We start from the raw sequence: 17,728 nt of genomic DNA, 5'->3' as shown, positions 1-17,728 counted from the left end.
TTAAACATTTCCATTTGCCATCCAATTGTGAACATGAATTTGGACTGCAAGATATTTCTGGAAAGAATGTGTTCATAATAGTTGCACAATAACACCAATGTATTATTGGTGTTCAAATTGAAATGTCTGAATTTTAAAATGACAAAATATTTTACCTGTTCTCGAATAATAAAAGCAAGGTGAATGATTCTCCTATGAAATTATATGTTGCAAGCTATAGGAAAATGAATACTGGAACTCATGAAAGAGCAGATGTCATAGAACTGCATGAATTCAACCAATTTTTCCACCGCAATATCAAGAATAAGTATGATACTTAATCTACACCACTTCAACTAGACATAAAAGTGGGAACCACATTTTAATATGCAGCAGTGTAGCAGATGCTCTTTATGGTTTCATAAATTTGTGCAAGGCTTCCAAAGAAAAGTGGTATCTAGCTTTTCGTGGCTTTACTCTAACACCGTTTGTGTATCAACTATCCAAGGCTGTGTGCTAACCAACATTTTCCAATAAGAGCATAGGAGTCTCTGCTCTCTTATTTAATCCTGCATAGCTGATGCCATGCTACTGGGTTCAACTACAAAATATCAACAACATCCACACATTCCTACCCTTTGAAACAGGTAAAACCTGATGTTTACTTTTGTTAAGAGTTAAACTGAATAAATCAATAGAGTACTGGTCGGGCTTTCCATCGACAATGTGATTCATCATCTCCAGGTCATTTTCTTTAATTTTCACATTAAACACATATTCAAAGACAAGCAAAGATTATATGTATAGATCAACCCATGTCATATCAATTCCTTACTTTTCACAGCTCTTGTAATGCTATGCACCAATACACACTCTGCAACATGACAATCTTTTAACAGTTTGCTAAGCCAGCCTTTGGCTTATTCACATCTGTTTCATCTAATTGTCTGGGACCTTGCCTTGAAGTCAACACTGCACAATCGTCTCACTATCTTCATTTGAGAGAAGCCTCAATGTTAACTTTCTAAAGTAGGAAGCTATTGATCCTTTCTTCTGCCATCAGTCGTTGCCCCTCAATACACTTTGCATTCTTACTGAAATGTCAAACTGTATGCAAATATTCTCTGTGTATCATGTAACGTCTCTCTCAAAGTCATTACTACTCATTTGCATATGCAGAAGCTTGCTTCTTGATGGAAATTGACAGTCCATCATAGCCTCAAACAACATCATTATGTACAAAGCATCTATTAATAGGACTCATTTTCTTAAATCACACAAATATATAAAAAATGTATTGATTCCCTATTACTTTTCAAACTTGTAATTGCATTTGTGTATTTGGACTAAAAAGAAACTTCAATGAAAGACATGTATTCATTTTACTTTAATTTACATTAAGCAGCTATGTAAATTGTCATAATTGCACTATGCGAAAATATCAAATAGAAAGGATTTGGAAAAAAGAATCAGTTAATACTAAATTTTCCAACATCAGATAATGTCACTGGTTTCATGGTAAACAAATCTAGATCGACATTTTCCTTTTATATTATTATATAGATGAGGAAACATTTTACTGCAAAAATACATATATATATATATATATATACATACATATATATATATATATATATATATATATATATATATATATATATATATATATATACACACACACATGATATATTGATATATATATATCACTTCTCACCACATGCTTATTACCAAATGAAAAATGAAGCCACTACATGACCAACTTTATACTGCTATTCACATTGTCACTAAACCTGAACATATGTTCCATAAATATGCATATTTATATGGCCTAAAACATAATTTACAATACATTGCCCAGAAGTTTGTTATGTATTGAGAAGAAATAATGATAACCTTACCCCATATGTTGTTCCATGTTATAATGCTCCAATTCGGTGCCTGGAAGGGGTTGAATTGGAGGTGGTGGCAGGGGTACATTAGCCCAGTTAGAACCATTGTTCTTCTGTGACTTTGTGTTGTTTTTGTTTTTCTTCTTTTTGCCACCTTTTCCACCTATAATTGATACATTTTAGCACATATAACCTCACATCATTCCAATATCATGAGAACAGACAAAAGATATAGGATCACAATTATGGTGTTTTATATCTAGTCCTAGAGGAGCCTAAACCAGTATTTTGCATACATAAAAAAACACATTAACATTAATCAATATGGATGAAATATTTGTAATGTTTTAATACATTATAGTTTTACAAAAGAACAAATAACATTTTACAAACATATCTGAATGTTGGAGAAATGTTGCATGCTATTTTGGAAGTGTAGGGTTATTTTCCTTTGGGTGTGTGATGCATATGGTTTGAAGGGATGCTGAGCATTCGAATAATCATGAAGTACCACATGCACTCAACTCACTAACAGTATACTATTAGAGGTACAATGGCCTAAATAAAGTAAAAAGTGAAGTATAAGTAACTATCAACCCAACATCATTGGTATTCTTTGAAAACCAAGACATACGACAAAACCTGTACTACTCTACAATGCTTCGGGGAGACAACATTACTCAGGAAAAATTGGTAGTACAAATCAAATGTGATGAAGGTTCATAAATGCTCTAGGTACTTAATTGTGTTTGAAAATGTGTTGGTTTGTTGGGTTGCCAAATGTCCTCCAATGTGCAAGTTTATTTAAAATTTAGAGTTTCACGAGGTAGCACTGTCTAAGTTGGAACACCCGCTGATGATTTCATCAATTTCTTTTACATGAAAGCCTAAAGAAATACTGCTCTAACTATTTGCAAAATATCGGTCAATGTTCAGTTACAGATTGAACCAAAAAATACAATTGCCATATGAAATTAGATGACTCACATTTGTTAAGCTGTTGTTTTTGCTACCAATCATTCATCAGGCCTTAGCTCTTTTCACTACGAGGTTCCAAAATATTTTACAGCCACAACACAGTTTTTAGAACAACAAACTTCGTAACCCTCTTACCTTTCATTAACATGAGGAAGGGGTGATACTTTAATGTAATAAATGTAATGGTTTGCAAATCTCACTTTATTCACCACACCCTTCAATATCAGATTTTAGCCAAAATATTGAACTGCACAGGAGTCTGTGGCTGGAACACTTTTCAGAGCAGGGTGCTGGCCTGTGGCATTTTTTCGCTAAAATGACAAGGCTTCTGAAACTTCTTGATATTGATACAAGCGATTTTTGCAAACTTGAGAAACAACTTATGCAGCAGACTGTGGATGTTGGACCTGACATCCTTGGAGAGGTTTCCCCCCAACATTTTGCCTTCCAGCATCCTGTTTTTGCTGACTTTATTTCTGCTGGCTTTAGGACTCTGCTGATTTTTACCACTGCTAACCAGTGGTAAAATGCTTGTGCTCTCTCCTTTAAACATGGTAACATTGACTTACACCCAATTAACATATTTAATCTACTTGTTAGACCCTAGTAAAGGGGTCCTATATGTACCCTAAAAAGCCTCCAGAGTGAAAAACTTCAGAGGTTTTAATTCAGCATATTATGCATTATGCTGTGTTACTTCAGCCTACTATTGGACATACACAAAATAGTGATGGAATGTCCTCACACACCACCAGGTGTCATGCTTTATAGGTCTCCCCTTGCTCTTCAAAAACCTGGTTTGATGAAGAGTGGCCTCCAAGCCAGGGAGGCACTTCTAACTATACATGAACCTGTGAAATAAAGTAAAAACCAATGTGGTAAACCAATATGAGGTTTATATTGGGTTGGGTGCCACTTAGTATTAAAAATATAGTGTGAAGAAAAGGGAAAATAGCATCCTATCTCCACTCAAACCGTCAATATGTTTGTGCCTGTTCACTCAGAAGAGTCAGTGGCATTTGTCAGGACAGAACACAGGATAAACAGGCGAGAATATGTGACTTGCCCAGAATCAACAGATGTTGAGCCAACACCAGGACTCCACCCTATTTACCCAGATCCAAAGTTGGCAGCTCTGGCCATTAGGACACATCCATATTTCTTAATTTAGGTGTAAAGGTTATGCACAAGACATATGGTTGTGTATTATCATGATTATTGAGCACATTGTCTGATGAAATTGCTTTTTGAAGTAAAAAATAAACCGAAGCAACTAATACTAAAAAATTTAACCGGCGTCCTGCTTGCAAATAATTGCAATGATTTGTTTTAAAAATAGACTTAGGGTATTGTTCACCACCTTTGCACTGCTGTAAAAACAGGAATAATCATTTAATATATTTCTTATATAATGACCAGGACTTCCGTGACCCATCAGTGGGTCCTGAACCACAGTTTGGGCAAAAATGACCTTAACTGTGTCACAAATTTTTTAGGTCGAGCATTCGAAACCTCTTGTATATACTTTAGTATATATACTTATATGTGTATGCACTTTGTGGGCAGTGGAGATCCGCCGTAGGACTTGTCTGCTTCCGCTTAGGGACTTTTTTTCCTGTTCAACTGCCTCTCTTTAACTGTCTTGATAGAAAACAACCAATAGAGGTCAGTAAAATACAAGGCAAAATACAAGAATTGCTTTCTGCTAAGGGACTTTCTTTTTTTAATTTTTCTGCCAACTGCCTCTAGCTAAATTTCTTGATAGAAAACGACCAGCATAGGTCGTTAAAATACAAGAATCACTTTGGAATTCTTTAGATTCCAATCCATAGAAATTGTCTTCCACAAGCACCCGTAGACAATAATATTTTTTTCAAATCTTGTATGTTCAGTGATATGACCTCCGAAGGCCCTGATTTTATATTAAAAACAGAGTTTTGGACTATACAATTTCCCGCTGAAAGGCAATATTTTTCTCCATGTTTTCACATACCTGGAGTGTCACGCAGTTTGGTGCTTACTTTCCCTCCATGTTAAAGAACAGTAGATGTTTCAGCCCCCAGGCTAATGTGCTGCATAGCTAAATACATATAAGATCCCAAAAGCAAGACCGATTGCATTGCAAATGCTTCTTTATAATGTCGAAATGCTTAGGGCCTCATTTAGTCTCTGGGGTGCCTGCTTGCCTGGTGGCGATCTCTGTGCTGTAAAGGCAGCTCCTACTGTGCCTTCTCCTTTTATATAAGCGAATTGATTTCTGAGGGAGCCATGTTTAAAGTGTCTGCTCTGCAAACTTTTTGAGAGATTGTTTTCTCTAAACAAAAAACTAAATGGCCCAAGGTACAGGGAGTTTTCTTTTTGCAGGTGGGGGTTTGTAGGCATTTGCCCTGACAGGTCTATTACGTTTTGCATGGTTGACACAGACAGGGAGTACGACTGCCTGTGGTCCTGCCCTCAAAAAGGGTTTAACAGCATCACTGTGACGTGGCCAGTGGATATGTTTACAATGGGGAGGACAGTGTAGGGTCCTATGGTATAAACCTTCTCTACAAATCTAAATAGAGTAAAGGACTTGCAAGTTTGAGGGGCGGCTGGACTGCCAATCCATGGGGTTGCTCCCGCTCCGACAAACTCTAGATGAGGCCTTTACTATATTGCAGACTAAACTCCCTATTGTAAGACTAACTATAAACACATATCTTCACTCTATTTTAGAATTCACACCAGTATCAGTAGTCCAATAAAAATAAATGAATTAATATTGCTCAATGGAAAGAATGTTCCTTACTACTGTACTGTTTAGTGCATACGGCTGGTTTTATAAACAGCAGGCTGTTTATATGTTTCAGATCCATCATGTCTTGGTTTAACACCATTTTCATACTAGAGGTTGTTGACTGACTGTGGACAAGACAATATCATTGTTGCTATGGGGGTGGGGGTCACCATATTTCGTGTATGGGGACTGTCACTGTTTCAAATCTACAGCACCTTAATAATCCATCCTTCTTTTTAAGCATCATCATGTAGAGATGCCTGATACCTTTCAGACTCAGAACCACCACTGAACTTTTGTTATTATTCAGAATAATGTATACATTCAGTCTGTTGCCAGTTATTTTTACAGATTAGTTGCAGTAACATTTTATGTTTTGAGGCCTTAGTTACTCCCCTTAATTGTCATTAAGGGCAATAGCCATTGTTAAGAACACTGAATAAAACATAGATCTTTCTCATTCGCCTACTCATGCTTTTGGATGATTTTTACAGTTTCTCTTATGTGCATATTGGCATATGTTGTGTTTGCTTTTTTATCGTTTTGTAGGACACAACAAGCTCAGCCAAAGTACAGATTTCTAAGTGCCTGATTTAGATTTGGGGGATGGGATACTGCATCACAAACGTGACGGATATCCCGCCCGCTGTATTGAAAGCGCATTATATGCTATGGAGCTTGTAATACGGCGGACGGGATATCCGTCACGTTGGTGACGCAGTATCCCATCCGCCAAGACCTAAATCAGGCCCTAACCGTTTTTTCCTGGATATCTCTTTTTAATCAAATAAACCAAAGTTTCTTTCTAATAAAAACTAGATATGTGTGTCATATGTTTATTAATGAATAGTGTAGAATGGCACTGCCCATTTCTTTATACAAAAGGTATTTTCATTTATGGTGTATGCATATGATCAAGTAATGCCGCACAATGTGTATTTAATGGTTTTGGCACAGTTATGTTCTGAAAGCATCCAGCACAATATACTCAGGATGGGCTTTAATCAAAGATTAATATCCGAAAGTGATGTCTGTTTACAAGTACAAACACATCGAAACATGAATAAAGGGCGTCGAAACCCACTTTATATATTGCGCACCTGTTGGAAGAATGTTTATGCTAATAAATATAAAAGAAAGCCGAGGTTGGGTAGGCTGGACACTTGCAGTTGAGCAAGTAGAAATAGCAAAAAAGAAAAATCACACACTATTATGCATGCATTGAATTATTATGCATGTTAATTGCACTTTTCGTCTAACAAGATAATTGCTAAGAACACGATGAACAACAATAAACCATGACACGCATGTGCTGAAGCTGTTATTCTATAGTATTTCGTATCATGACATGTAAAATCGATCAAGCTGCTTACAACCAAATGGTTTCTCTTTTGAGAAAACAAAACCAACCTGAGAGGCTGCCACTCCGTTCAGAGCTGTTGTGTGAGCTGGTGGTGCTGAAATCCTGTGACTGGTTGTGTGGCATTCTATTAGACAAGCCCTCAGCCAATCGGTAGTCAGGGATGTAAAGTAAGGCTAAGGGTTAAAGGTCAAAGGTCACAGTGGCGTCATGTGATTAGTTCACAGCACGAGCACATGCATATCATGCAGTTAGCAATCAAAAGCTGGCATGAGGAGGAGAACTAGTTAATCTAGAAGGATGAAATGGAAAGACAGAGGGTACTGATTTAAGGAAGAGCACGAGGAATCTATTGCCGCCTAGACTAATGCAGGAAGGGTTCATTTTATTAGTAGGGTATAATTTAATAGGTTGTAACAGTACAACAGTCTGTAGCACTAAGTGCTGATTTCACAATGCATGCACAGATGGTAAGAACATTGTGAGTCAGAAAACAGAAACATGTACTTACCGTTGTTTCCTTTGCCTTGATCTGGCAGAGAATAACCTAAACCGGTCAGCTCAGTTTTATGCTGCCCTGAAGTTTTCCACTGCGGGTCAGGTAAGTCGACTGATAACTCGTGGATGCTGTTTGAATGCAGTATCTGCGTAGTCGCATACGGCGTCGCCTGTGTTATCTGCCCAGGGCTGTTGTAGCTCGATTTGGTCGTGAAGTCGATGCTGCTGTAAATGGCTCCATCAGAAAGCATGGTCGAAGTTTTATCTCCTTGCCCTGGCACTGTTGGCAAAACATCTGCGGTGAGCATAGGGACATGAAACAAATCAGTGATGCACAGGCAGCTTGGAACCACCAAGGTTCGAGATGAAAAATAAATGTGTCACTCTGAACGCTTGCATTTCAGCTGAGAGAGCCCATGAGCCAATGAAGGGGAGATGATGTATAACCGACGGCAAGCTATCAGCGCGCGTGACAGGCCTACCACGCGTCCTTCACGACTGGCTGCATAAAGCCATCTTTCCTCCATACCTTTAACTGTGAATGTGAAGTTTGCAATATTTCAAAACAAGGGTATGCTTCCCATTGCTCATATGGCTGAGATACCCGCCACCCCCTCTCAACACAATCCCCGAAAGGAGGAAAACCGGAAACAGTTCTTAAAGTTTTTGGATGTGGGATGGAGTAACCATCCCGGCCGTATTTATTAAAACAAAAAATTAACACATTAAACGTTTTATGTTATGTACAATTTCATTATCACATTGCGATGTTTGGCTAACCTTAACATATTCTCTAATACAGAGGTTCTCCTAGCCGAACTAGCATCCTACAAAAACATTCTCTAGAAACACTGAAATTGTACATCCTAACGTTTAAGGGCCAACGGCAAGGTCATAACCGGTGTCAAGATCCCTAACCAGACTTACCCCTCCCACTTGGGAGGGGCGACAGCACAGAGGCTTACCTCAAGTGCAACTACTAACAATTTCCCTTGACTTGACGGGGGCACTTAAGACTCGACGCCATTTAAAGGTCGTTCGAAGACTTGTGTGTGGTATCTAGAAGGTATCGTGGACCTCCCCCCACCCCACACAACTTACCGCATCTGCCGTCGCAGATGACACTGGCCCCGGGAAATTCCCCAGGAGGGGGCTGTAACCCCTCCTACAAAGGAAGGGGCCTTGACCGCCTTTCTTTTACTTCCGGCGACCCGCCCTTAGACGGGACCGCCTCCCCACTGAGGGGCCAATGGCCACCTCTCCCGAGCGCTCCCATCCGTGTTGGGTGACGCCCACTCATAGGGATCTACCAATTAGTGCTCACCGATCATGACCTTACCGCCTACCAAAAAATAAATACGACAATTCTTACTCAAACCTATGAAAACATTGGTCGCTACGACCGAAAGAACATGCATAAAATGCAACACTACATCAAATCATTTTAGTCATAACAACCTACACGATATTCACCATACTTTATTATGATCAACAACAAACTGATACTCTCACAGCCTGTAAACGAAATGGAAAGAACAAACTTATAAATTCACTTTATTGCACAACAACTTGCTGTCCTCAGGGGCTGGTGGGTGGGTCAAAATTGGCTCTTCGTTCCGTCCCGAGCTCACGTGTAGCGAGGAGGTGCAGCTTCGGAGCACAAGAACAAGAGGACGTCTTCTGATCTTGCGTCTCTTTTTATCCGTCTTCAGGGCGGGTGAAAACCCGCCCCTGCCTGCCCCTAGGGCGGGGCTGGCTACGTCAGTGTCTAGGCCAGCCCACTCTAGGGCGGGAAAAAGCGCGCCCCGGCTACGCCGCTTCGGGCATACCAGCCGAGACGCGCTTCCCGCCCCAAAATGGCTTCCCGGGGGGATCGAGGCACTCCGCCATACGTTCGGGGGGACCGAATGGTCGCCCCTTTCCATATGGCTGAGATACCCGCCACCCCCTCTCAACACAATCCCCGAAAGGAGGAAAACCGGAAACAGTTCTTAAAGTTTTTGGATGTGGGATGGAGTAACCATCCCGGCCGTATTTATTAAAACAAAAAATTAACACATTAAACGTTTTATGTTATGTACAATTTCATTATCACATTGCGATGTTTGGCTAACCTTAACATATTCTCTAATACAGAGGTTCTCCTAGCCGAACTAGCATCCTACAAAAACATTCTCTAGAAACACTGAAATTGTACATCCTAACGTTTAAGGGCCAACGGCAAGGTCATAACCGGTGTCAAGATCCCTAACCAGACTTACCCCTCCCACTTGGGAGGGGCGACAGCACAGAGGCTTACCTCAAGTGCAACTACTAACAATTTCCCTTGACTTGACGGGGGCACTTAAGACTCGACGCCATTTAAAGGTCGTTCGAAGACTTGTGTGTGGTATCTAGAAGGTATCGTGGACCTCCCCCCACCCCACACAACTTACCGCATCTGCCGTCGCAGATGACACTGGCCCCGGGAAATTCCCCAGGAGGGGGCTGTAACCCCTCCTACAAAGGAAGGGGCCTTGACCGCCTTTCCTTTACTTCCGGCGACCCGCCCTTAGACGGGACCGCCTCCCCACTGAGGGGCCAATGGCCACCTCTCCCGAGCGCTCCCATCCGTGTTGGGTGACGCCCACTCATAGGGATCTACCAATTAGTGCTCACCGATCATGACCTTACCGCCACAGGTCCGGATAGTTGACCGGCTATCCGGACCCCCCACAAAACTCCTACCTAAAGGTCATGATTTAACGATTTTAACCAAGCTAGGAAGTCTCCTATGAGTAACTCATTCCCCACCCTCGACAAATGCACACCATCCCCCAAATACATACTGTCATCATTAATACAACTATGCGAGATCGAATGCAATGTCTTGGAACGGAACAACCTACTCACTTTGTTATTCAATTTTCTAACGGAATGATTCAAAGCAGGGATCGAGATAGCCCCCCGCCATATTTTTCGTGGGATCATATGAGACCACGCAATTATGCACCCCGGAACTCTCCTTGCTAACCAACTTACCGTGGAAAGCATAGCCTCCAGGAGAAGTCGTCTACCGGTGGCGACCAAATCATTGCCCCCCAAATGCACTATGACTATGGACGGCGGTGACCTCATCCGCTCTAACAAACCCTCAAAAAACTTCTGAAACTGGTCAATACAGAGACCGCCCCTTCCGTAGAAGGACACTCTGTACCCGTATTCCCCAGGTACGTGAATCATGTCACCTGCTTTGAATACGTCTGCGGCCCGTCTCACGTATGAGTGGCCCACGACCCACACCTCCTTCCTTACAGCCGGTGACGTGCGACCGCTGGCCTGGTGTTGGGTCGACTGCACAGTCCGCCCTGCCGCGTAGGCTTGCGCAACTGAAAACAAACGAAAGACAAGAAGCGTGAGAACATGATTACAGCCTCACAACATGTGCAATCGCACGTACCTCTTATAACAATTGGAGGACCAGCGCCCCACACGTTTCACTTGTTCCACATTAAGACCCCTGGCTGTAGCTTCAGTGGCAGCCCCTATTCGAAAGGAATGGGTCCCAAATTCGCCCGGGTCCAAGCCCGCTGCGGCAATGGCCATTGCAAGCACCCGCTGAAACTGAAACCTCGTCAGCGGGGTGGCGTCTGCATGCCTCAACAATGTCCCCCCCCATGATGCCACCCTTCGTGCTAGGTAATCTTCTAAGCACCGTACCGGACACATGGATGACTCGGGGTTCCTGCGAATGATCGTGCAGTCCCCTCTCCCATCTTGGTCAGTCTTGGACCTGAGAAAGGAGACAATCATCGCATCACCCCTGATCTGAACATGTTCCCTGCACAAGCCCCCCGACACATCCTGTTTATTCCTTGCAACTAGCTCACTAACTCTCATAGCCCCGTGAAACGCCAGCGTAAATGCAGTCCGGAACAAACAGGTCTCGAAAGGGGACGAGCATGTGTTAGGGAGTGTGGCCAGTAACTGGGACAACCTGTCTAGACCTATCGGTCGTCTTACGTCTACTCTGCGACCCTCTAGACGTTGCCACCCACGCAGCGCTTTTCGTACTGTAAAAGACGCTGTTGGGTCCAGGATGCCATGGGCCCTGGCAACAAAGGAAATGGCGGCACGATGCCTTTGGGCCGTTGCCACCGATTTCCCGGCCCTACGTAAGGACATCAGAAAAAGTACTACCCACTCTTCCTGACCCCAAAGTCCCCCTCTCTCTGCCCCCAAAAAGGCTAAATAGGCCTGGAACGCCCCTTCATATGCCTTCCTTGTCCTGGGTGCTAGACTCTCTCCCACGAGGTGACGAAGTTCGGGGCACCGAGAGACCAGAGAGCTTCGGGGAAGGGTGCCGGCTCCGGGTCCGCTGAAGGGAGGAAACCCGAGAAAGCCTGTATGTGAAAACGAGACAGTGCATCAGCAGCCTGATTCATCACCCCTGGGACATGTTTTGCTCTGAATACCACGTTCAGTTGCATACACAGTAAGACAATTTCTTTGAGCAGCCTCAAAATCAATTTACAACGAGCTGCCTGACTATTGATGCATTCTACCACGGTCATATTGTCGGACCAGAACACAACAGAATGATCTCTGAACCCTTCTGGCCAGGTTCTCAGGGCCACCAGAATGGGAAATAGCTCAAGGAAAGCGATGTTACTCGTCAGCCCCTTCTCGTGCCACCATAGGGGCCACTTTTTTGCCGACCATTTTGTGCCGAAGATGGCGCCAAAACCTACGCTTCCTGCTGAATCTGTCCATAGCCCAAGCTCTTCGGAGGACACGGCTGGCTTGTTCCAGACGACTCGGCCATTGAAGTCCGCCAAGAAAGCTAACCAAATCCGCATGTCCTGGCGGACCTCAGCCGATAACCTTGTGCGATGATGACCCTCCTTTAGGCCAACCATCGCTTGGGCAATTGAGCGGGAAAAAGGGCGAGCCATTGGTATCACCCTCAAGGCAAAGTTCAACTTTCCCACTAATTGTTGCAACTGATGCAGTGTAACTTTGGATGCATTTAAACATACTTGGAGGGCTGCCCTGAATTTCGACACTTTACCAGCTGGTAAACGGAAGCACCCCTCCCTTGAGTCCAACTCGATCCCCAAAAACTCGAGGCAAGTCGTGGGACCCATAGTTTTACCCGGTGCCAATGGCACGCCAAGATGACCCATCAACACACAGAATCCAGCTAAGGCCTGGGCACATTCGAGATTACCGGCAGGGCCAAGGAACAAAAAGTCGTCAAGGTAGTGCATTACATTTCGGAAACCCGTTCTCTTAGTGAACACCCATTGCAGGAAAGTACTGAATTGCTCAAAGTAGGCACATGATATAGAGCATCCCATTGGCATACACCTATCCATGTAAAATGACCCCTGGAACCCGAATCCCAGAAGACGCTGATCGTCTGGGTGTACCGGGAGCAACCGGAACGCTGACTCGATATCAGATTTCGCCATCAACGTCCCGTGCCCCAGGCGATTCAAGATGGCTACTGCCTCATCAAAAGATGCGTATCGCACCGAACAAACTTCTGGATCAATTGCGTCGTTCACCGAAAAACCATGTGGGGCAGACAGATTATGGATCAAACGAAACTCACCCGGGTCCTTCTTGGGGACCACCCCTAACGGAGAACAAACGAAATCCGGTACCGGGGGTACACTAAACGGGCCGGCGACCCGTCCCCGGCTAACCTCTTTCTGAATTTTCCCTTGAACTACAGATGTATGTTGTAAAACGGAAAGTTGATTTTTGCACATCCCGACACCCTGAAAGTCCCCTACCGGGATGCGGAAACCATGTGTAAAACCGTTCCGTAGCACCCCGGCAGAAGCACGATCCGGGTATTCGCTGAGCCAGGGAATCATTGCCAAGGTATCAATCGGGGTTGGTAAAGGCGCCCCTCGGCCTAGCTTAGACCTGTTTGGCGCCTCCCTTACCCCCATTTTCACTCGTTCTGGCTCTGCACGATGACTCAGGATGGGATGACCCACACGTACTACATTCGTGCTTGAATTTACACGATCCCGGAGGCCTGGTACATTTCCCCTTGTTGAAATTAAAACAGAAACCCTTTCTCCCTGTATTGCCTGCGGGCCTCGACTGGTCGTCGGTGCTCGTACTTTGTCTAAAGGGCGTCCCCACATTTTGGCGGGAGTAATCAACAACATTGCTCCCGACCAATGGCATTCTTAACATTCCCGATTCTTTCATTTTATCCCATGTTAAAGAATCGTAACAATCCCAAGTCAAACTCTTGTTATGTTCCTTTTCTTTCCTGAACAGATTGTCATAACAAAACCAATGGTTACCTTGATACGCTGTCGAGTAACCCATAATTCGTGATTGATAAACGGGAAACTCAGGAAGCAACTCGGGCCTACGTTCCCCCAAAATCGATGTGAAAATACCCCATGCATTGCCCCAGTTGCCAATGTTCTCATTTACCTTAAAGGCGGCCATTTTTGCGCGCCAAACACTCGGATGCATTAGATCCTTCTGACTTTTCACATGCTCCACATCATAATGATCAACAAGCAAGGAAAAAATATTCACGTACTCCCCTGCCCAGATCTTTTCCTTTATAGCTAAAGGCACATGTTGTCCCAATCTCTCTCTACGAGAGGGTGCTGACTCGTCCCTTGCAATCGGCAATGGCCGCTTACCTGAACCGGACGCAGCTTCTGCCGCTTGCGGCTTGTCTATCCCCGCCAACGGCGTAGCCACTCTAGCTGCCTCTCTCTTTTCACGAAGCCCTTTTATCAGCGCCTGTGCCTCGGCAGCCGTGGCGCCATCACTACTATCCCCCAACCATGCCGCTAGCTGTGCTGCCAGCTCGGGGGGCATGTCTTCCTTGGATGTCGGGGTGACGACAACGGGGATTGGATTCCCCTCCATCGGTACTGGGGTCGGCGCCTCGAGCGGGGCAGAGGGAACCGGGACGTCCCCACCGGCTGGAACCCTTCTCGGCCTCTTAGGTCTCCCTCCAGCCGGCGCAGGGCCCGAACCCTCCTCCCCATCTCGCTCCGCCAACCGTTTCTTTATGTCGGACACCTCTTTGCAAAGGGCCCGCACCATCTGGTCGGTCGTCATTCTCTTTGCGCCTTTCTTGGGCATCTCTCCGAGGAAGTATCTAGAAGACAAAGAAAAAGATCAAAACACTCAAAATTGGCTCTTCGTTCCGTCCCGAGCTCACGTGTAGCGAGGAGGTGCAGCTTCGGAGCACAAGAACAAGAGGACGTCTTCTGATCTTGCGTCTCTTTTTATCCGTCTTCAGGGCGGGTGAAAACCCGCCCCTGCCTGCCCCTAGGGCGGGGCTGGCTACGTCAGTGTCTAGGCCAGCCCACTCTAGGGCGGGAAAAAGCGCGCCCCGGCTACGCCGCTTCGGGCATACCAGCCGAGACGCGCTTCCCGCCCCAAAATGGCTTCCCGGGGGGATCGAGGCACTCCGCCATACGTTCGGGGGGACCGAATGGTCGCCCCTTTCCATTCTGTGTCAGAACCAATAAAAATCTACAAGGGACAATGAAACATTTGAGGAGGTCATCACATTTCAATTATATCCAGTCCAAAACCAATTCTCAAATTACAGGAATGAGAACATCCGATTGAACAATGTATCCTGAAGATTAAACCTTTAATGTCAAGGCTCGCTAATGTTTCATTCAACCACTTCCATAAATGTGTTTACAAAAGTAGCCATGAATGAGACATCTTGTGTTTATGGTAAAGACAAGTGTCACAAACAAAATGTATTGGAACGCAGAAGACACCTAAAAGGATGCTGATATAATACTTATGCACATGATGTATAGGGAAGATGCACAGTAAATGTGACATAAAACCACGTTGTAAACTGCATCTGTTTGTGCTATAAATATGTATACTGTTTTGTACACTTTGTAGATACCCTCAAGCAGAAAAGCCCCTATCTATGGTAATCGTGATATTTTCCCAAAATGTTTTTCATTCTCTATCTTTGGAAGAAAGCAGGAGGCTGTAGTGGGAAAGGAGTACCAGAGTTGTGTATGCTTGCCGACAGTAACATTTAGATGGTTACAGACCCCCTCGGGTGGTATGCCCTAGATAAATAATACCACTAACTCACTCGTAAGTTAATTGTACGATATCATGAAGCCGCGCTGTGCACTTTGATTCGCATTAGAAGTGTTTCTGCACTCCGAAATTACATTTAGATGTGCAGAAAAGACAAAATAAATCAAGTGTAGTTCTAAATTTACTCCACCCTTTTTTAGCAGTGACTTAAGACGTTCATGGCACTACAATTTCTATGAATGCATAAAAAAGTTCGAGTTTGTGGTTAACTGCTAAATTTTGCATTATCATACACATGTACTCCTTTTTGATGATCTTTACTTACTTTTCCAACTGTTGAAATGTTGATACTGATGGATTTTCTACTCCTGCATGTGCATTTTTTATGATTAAAAAATGTCACCCACTTTGATTTAGTCCACTGGAGTGTGCATTGTAGGACTCTAATGTCCGTTTCTGGATGACTAAATTACACTATGCCAATTGTGTCGAATATTTGTAGAATTCATAAACAATATAGAAATAGAAGAATGAAACACAATCCTCTTTTATAAAGATGTGCATTTGAAAAATAGGTTCAAACTAAATTTTGTTCCGTTATACTGATCAAAATGAAGGAATGTTGAGGGCGCAAAAAAGATGATGGAGGAGCAGCACCAGGCTGAAATACTGGTATAGGATCGCGGCCATCAAAAATATGATTGGGCAAGGGAAATAAGCAGTACCACCTTCCTCCTCCTGTGGCATTGATATGATAAAGCAGTGCTAGCCAGAAGGAGGGATGTGGAAGCCTCCAAAGGTTGTGTCTCAACCTCACCACTGGATTCAGAGAATTTTACAGAGCTGAGGGAATGTTCTTTTATTGATGGTGTTGATAGCATTTGATAACAAAGTGGCAATAAAGGACAGGTGGACTTGTGAGCAAGGTAGGGAGCTGTCAAGAGCCATGGGAATTTGTAAACTCCTTTGTCTTCCTTGAGAACTGATTTTAATTCGGAGATTCTTGTGGAATGTTACAATAAGATCACAGCCCACCACAGCAAGCTATGTCAGTCATTAAAATACAACTTTTTTTATGCTTTTTGTTTTTTTAGTGAAAAAATAGCATTGGTTCATTTTTAAAACTTCTAATGCCATCTCCACGAAATTGACGTATGGTCCATTAACATGAATCAAGTGCAGTGTTACAGTGAAAAGAAACACTTTAATTATTTTAGCTTCTTTGAATGAAAAATACAATCACTCAAATAATCAGTAATGCACCTTAAACTGAACTAATTATTTACAACTGTGAAACTGAACACTGCAATAATGAGGGTTAAGCCCTCACCCTAAACTCCAAGCTGCTCTCTCTCTTAGCCCTATACCCCAAAACAACTCACTATCTCAAAACCTATACATTAAATCCTTAATCCTATAGGTAAAACACTTGATCTTATACATTATATGCTTAACGTTTAAGCACATAACTGTAACCCTACACTTTTAACCACTTCCTTTAACCTATAACTTCCTAACTTATATTTGTCCAACGTTAAATCCTTAACCCTCTACCACAAACCCTTAACCCAATACCCACTGAATGTACATCCTTAAACGTATAACTGTAACCAATATACCAGTCCTTGACCCATCAACGAATGCTGAAGTGCATGTGCTCTCTCGCCCAAACATGGTTTGATTGAGATATCTACAATTGGCACATTTAACATACCTGAACTTCCGAAGTACAGTGCATTACATGTGCACAGGGCTTGTAAATAAATGCGAGTAGTGGGACTGTAGCCCTTAAACTTATCTTGGGAATGCCGCTGTAGAGCCTGTGCATGCAGTTTACTCTGCCGTGTCTACTTGGTACTAAAAACCCCTTGCCAAGCCTTACAAACGCCTTTTATTACATATAAGTCACCACTAAAGTAGGACCCAAGGTAGCCCATAGGGCAGGGTGCTGTGTAATCAAAAGGTAGGACATGCGCTTCTACATTTTACATGTCCTGGTGGTGAACAACTCCCTAATTCATTTTTAACTACTGAGTGGCCTACTAGTCTCATATGCTAACATTCAGGATTCCTCTGTACATTTAGTAAGCTGTAATTCCTAATTGAGAGAAAGTAGAGTTGTAATGTTTAGTACCTATAGAAGGCTAATGATAACTCTTCTTTAAACGTAAAGTTGGATTTGTCATTACTATTCTG

General features: G+C 43.2%; 1 protein-coding gene across 12 annotated transcripts in view; it reads right to left on the bottom strand.

Moving 5' to 3' along the window:
• Positions 1-17,728, bottom strand: part of ROBO2 (roundabout guidance receptor 2) — a 770,916-nt gene that overhangs the window by 73,671 nt on the left and 679,517 nt on the right. For 6 of the 12 annotated variants that reach the window (XM_086934061.1, XM_086934068.1, XM_086934064.1 and 3 more), the window contains 3 exons: positions 7,494-7,775; positions 7,033-7,158; positions 1,878-2,031 (listed from right to left, as the gene is read on the bottom strand). In XM_086934061.1, the coding sequence (XP_086790187.1) occupies positions 1,878-2,031; positions 7,033-7,158; positions 7,494-7,775 (562 nt within the window). The remainder of the gene's footprint in view (positions 1-1,877; positions 2,032-7,032; positions 7,159-7,493; positions 7,776-17,728) is intronic. The other 6 variants (XM_086934067.1, XM_086934069.1, XM_086934073.1 and 3 more) reach the window with 3 other exon arrangements.

This window comes from Lissotriton vulgaris, chromosome 8 (assembly GCF_964263255.1).
Source record: "Lissotriton vulgaris chromosome 8, aLisVul1.2, whole genome shotgun sequence".
Taxonomy (NCBI): domain Eukaryota; kingdom Metazoa; phylum Chordata; class Amphibia; order Caudata; family Salamandridae; genus Lissotriton; species Lissotriton vulgaris.
Note: the sequence above shows the minus strand (reverse complement) of the source record. Positions and strands in the feature narration are given on the sequence as shown.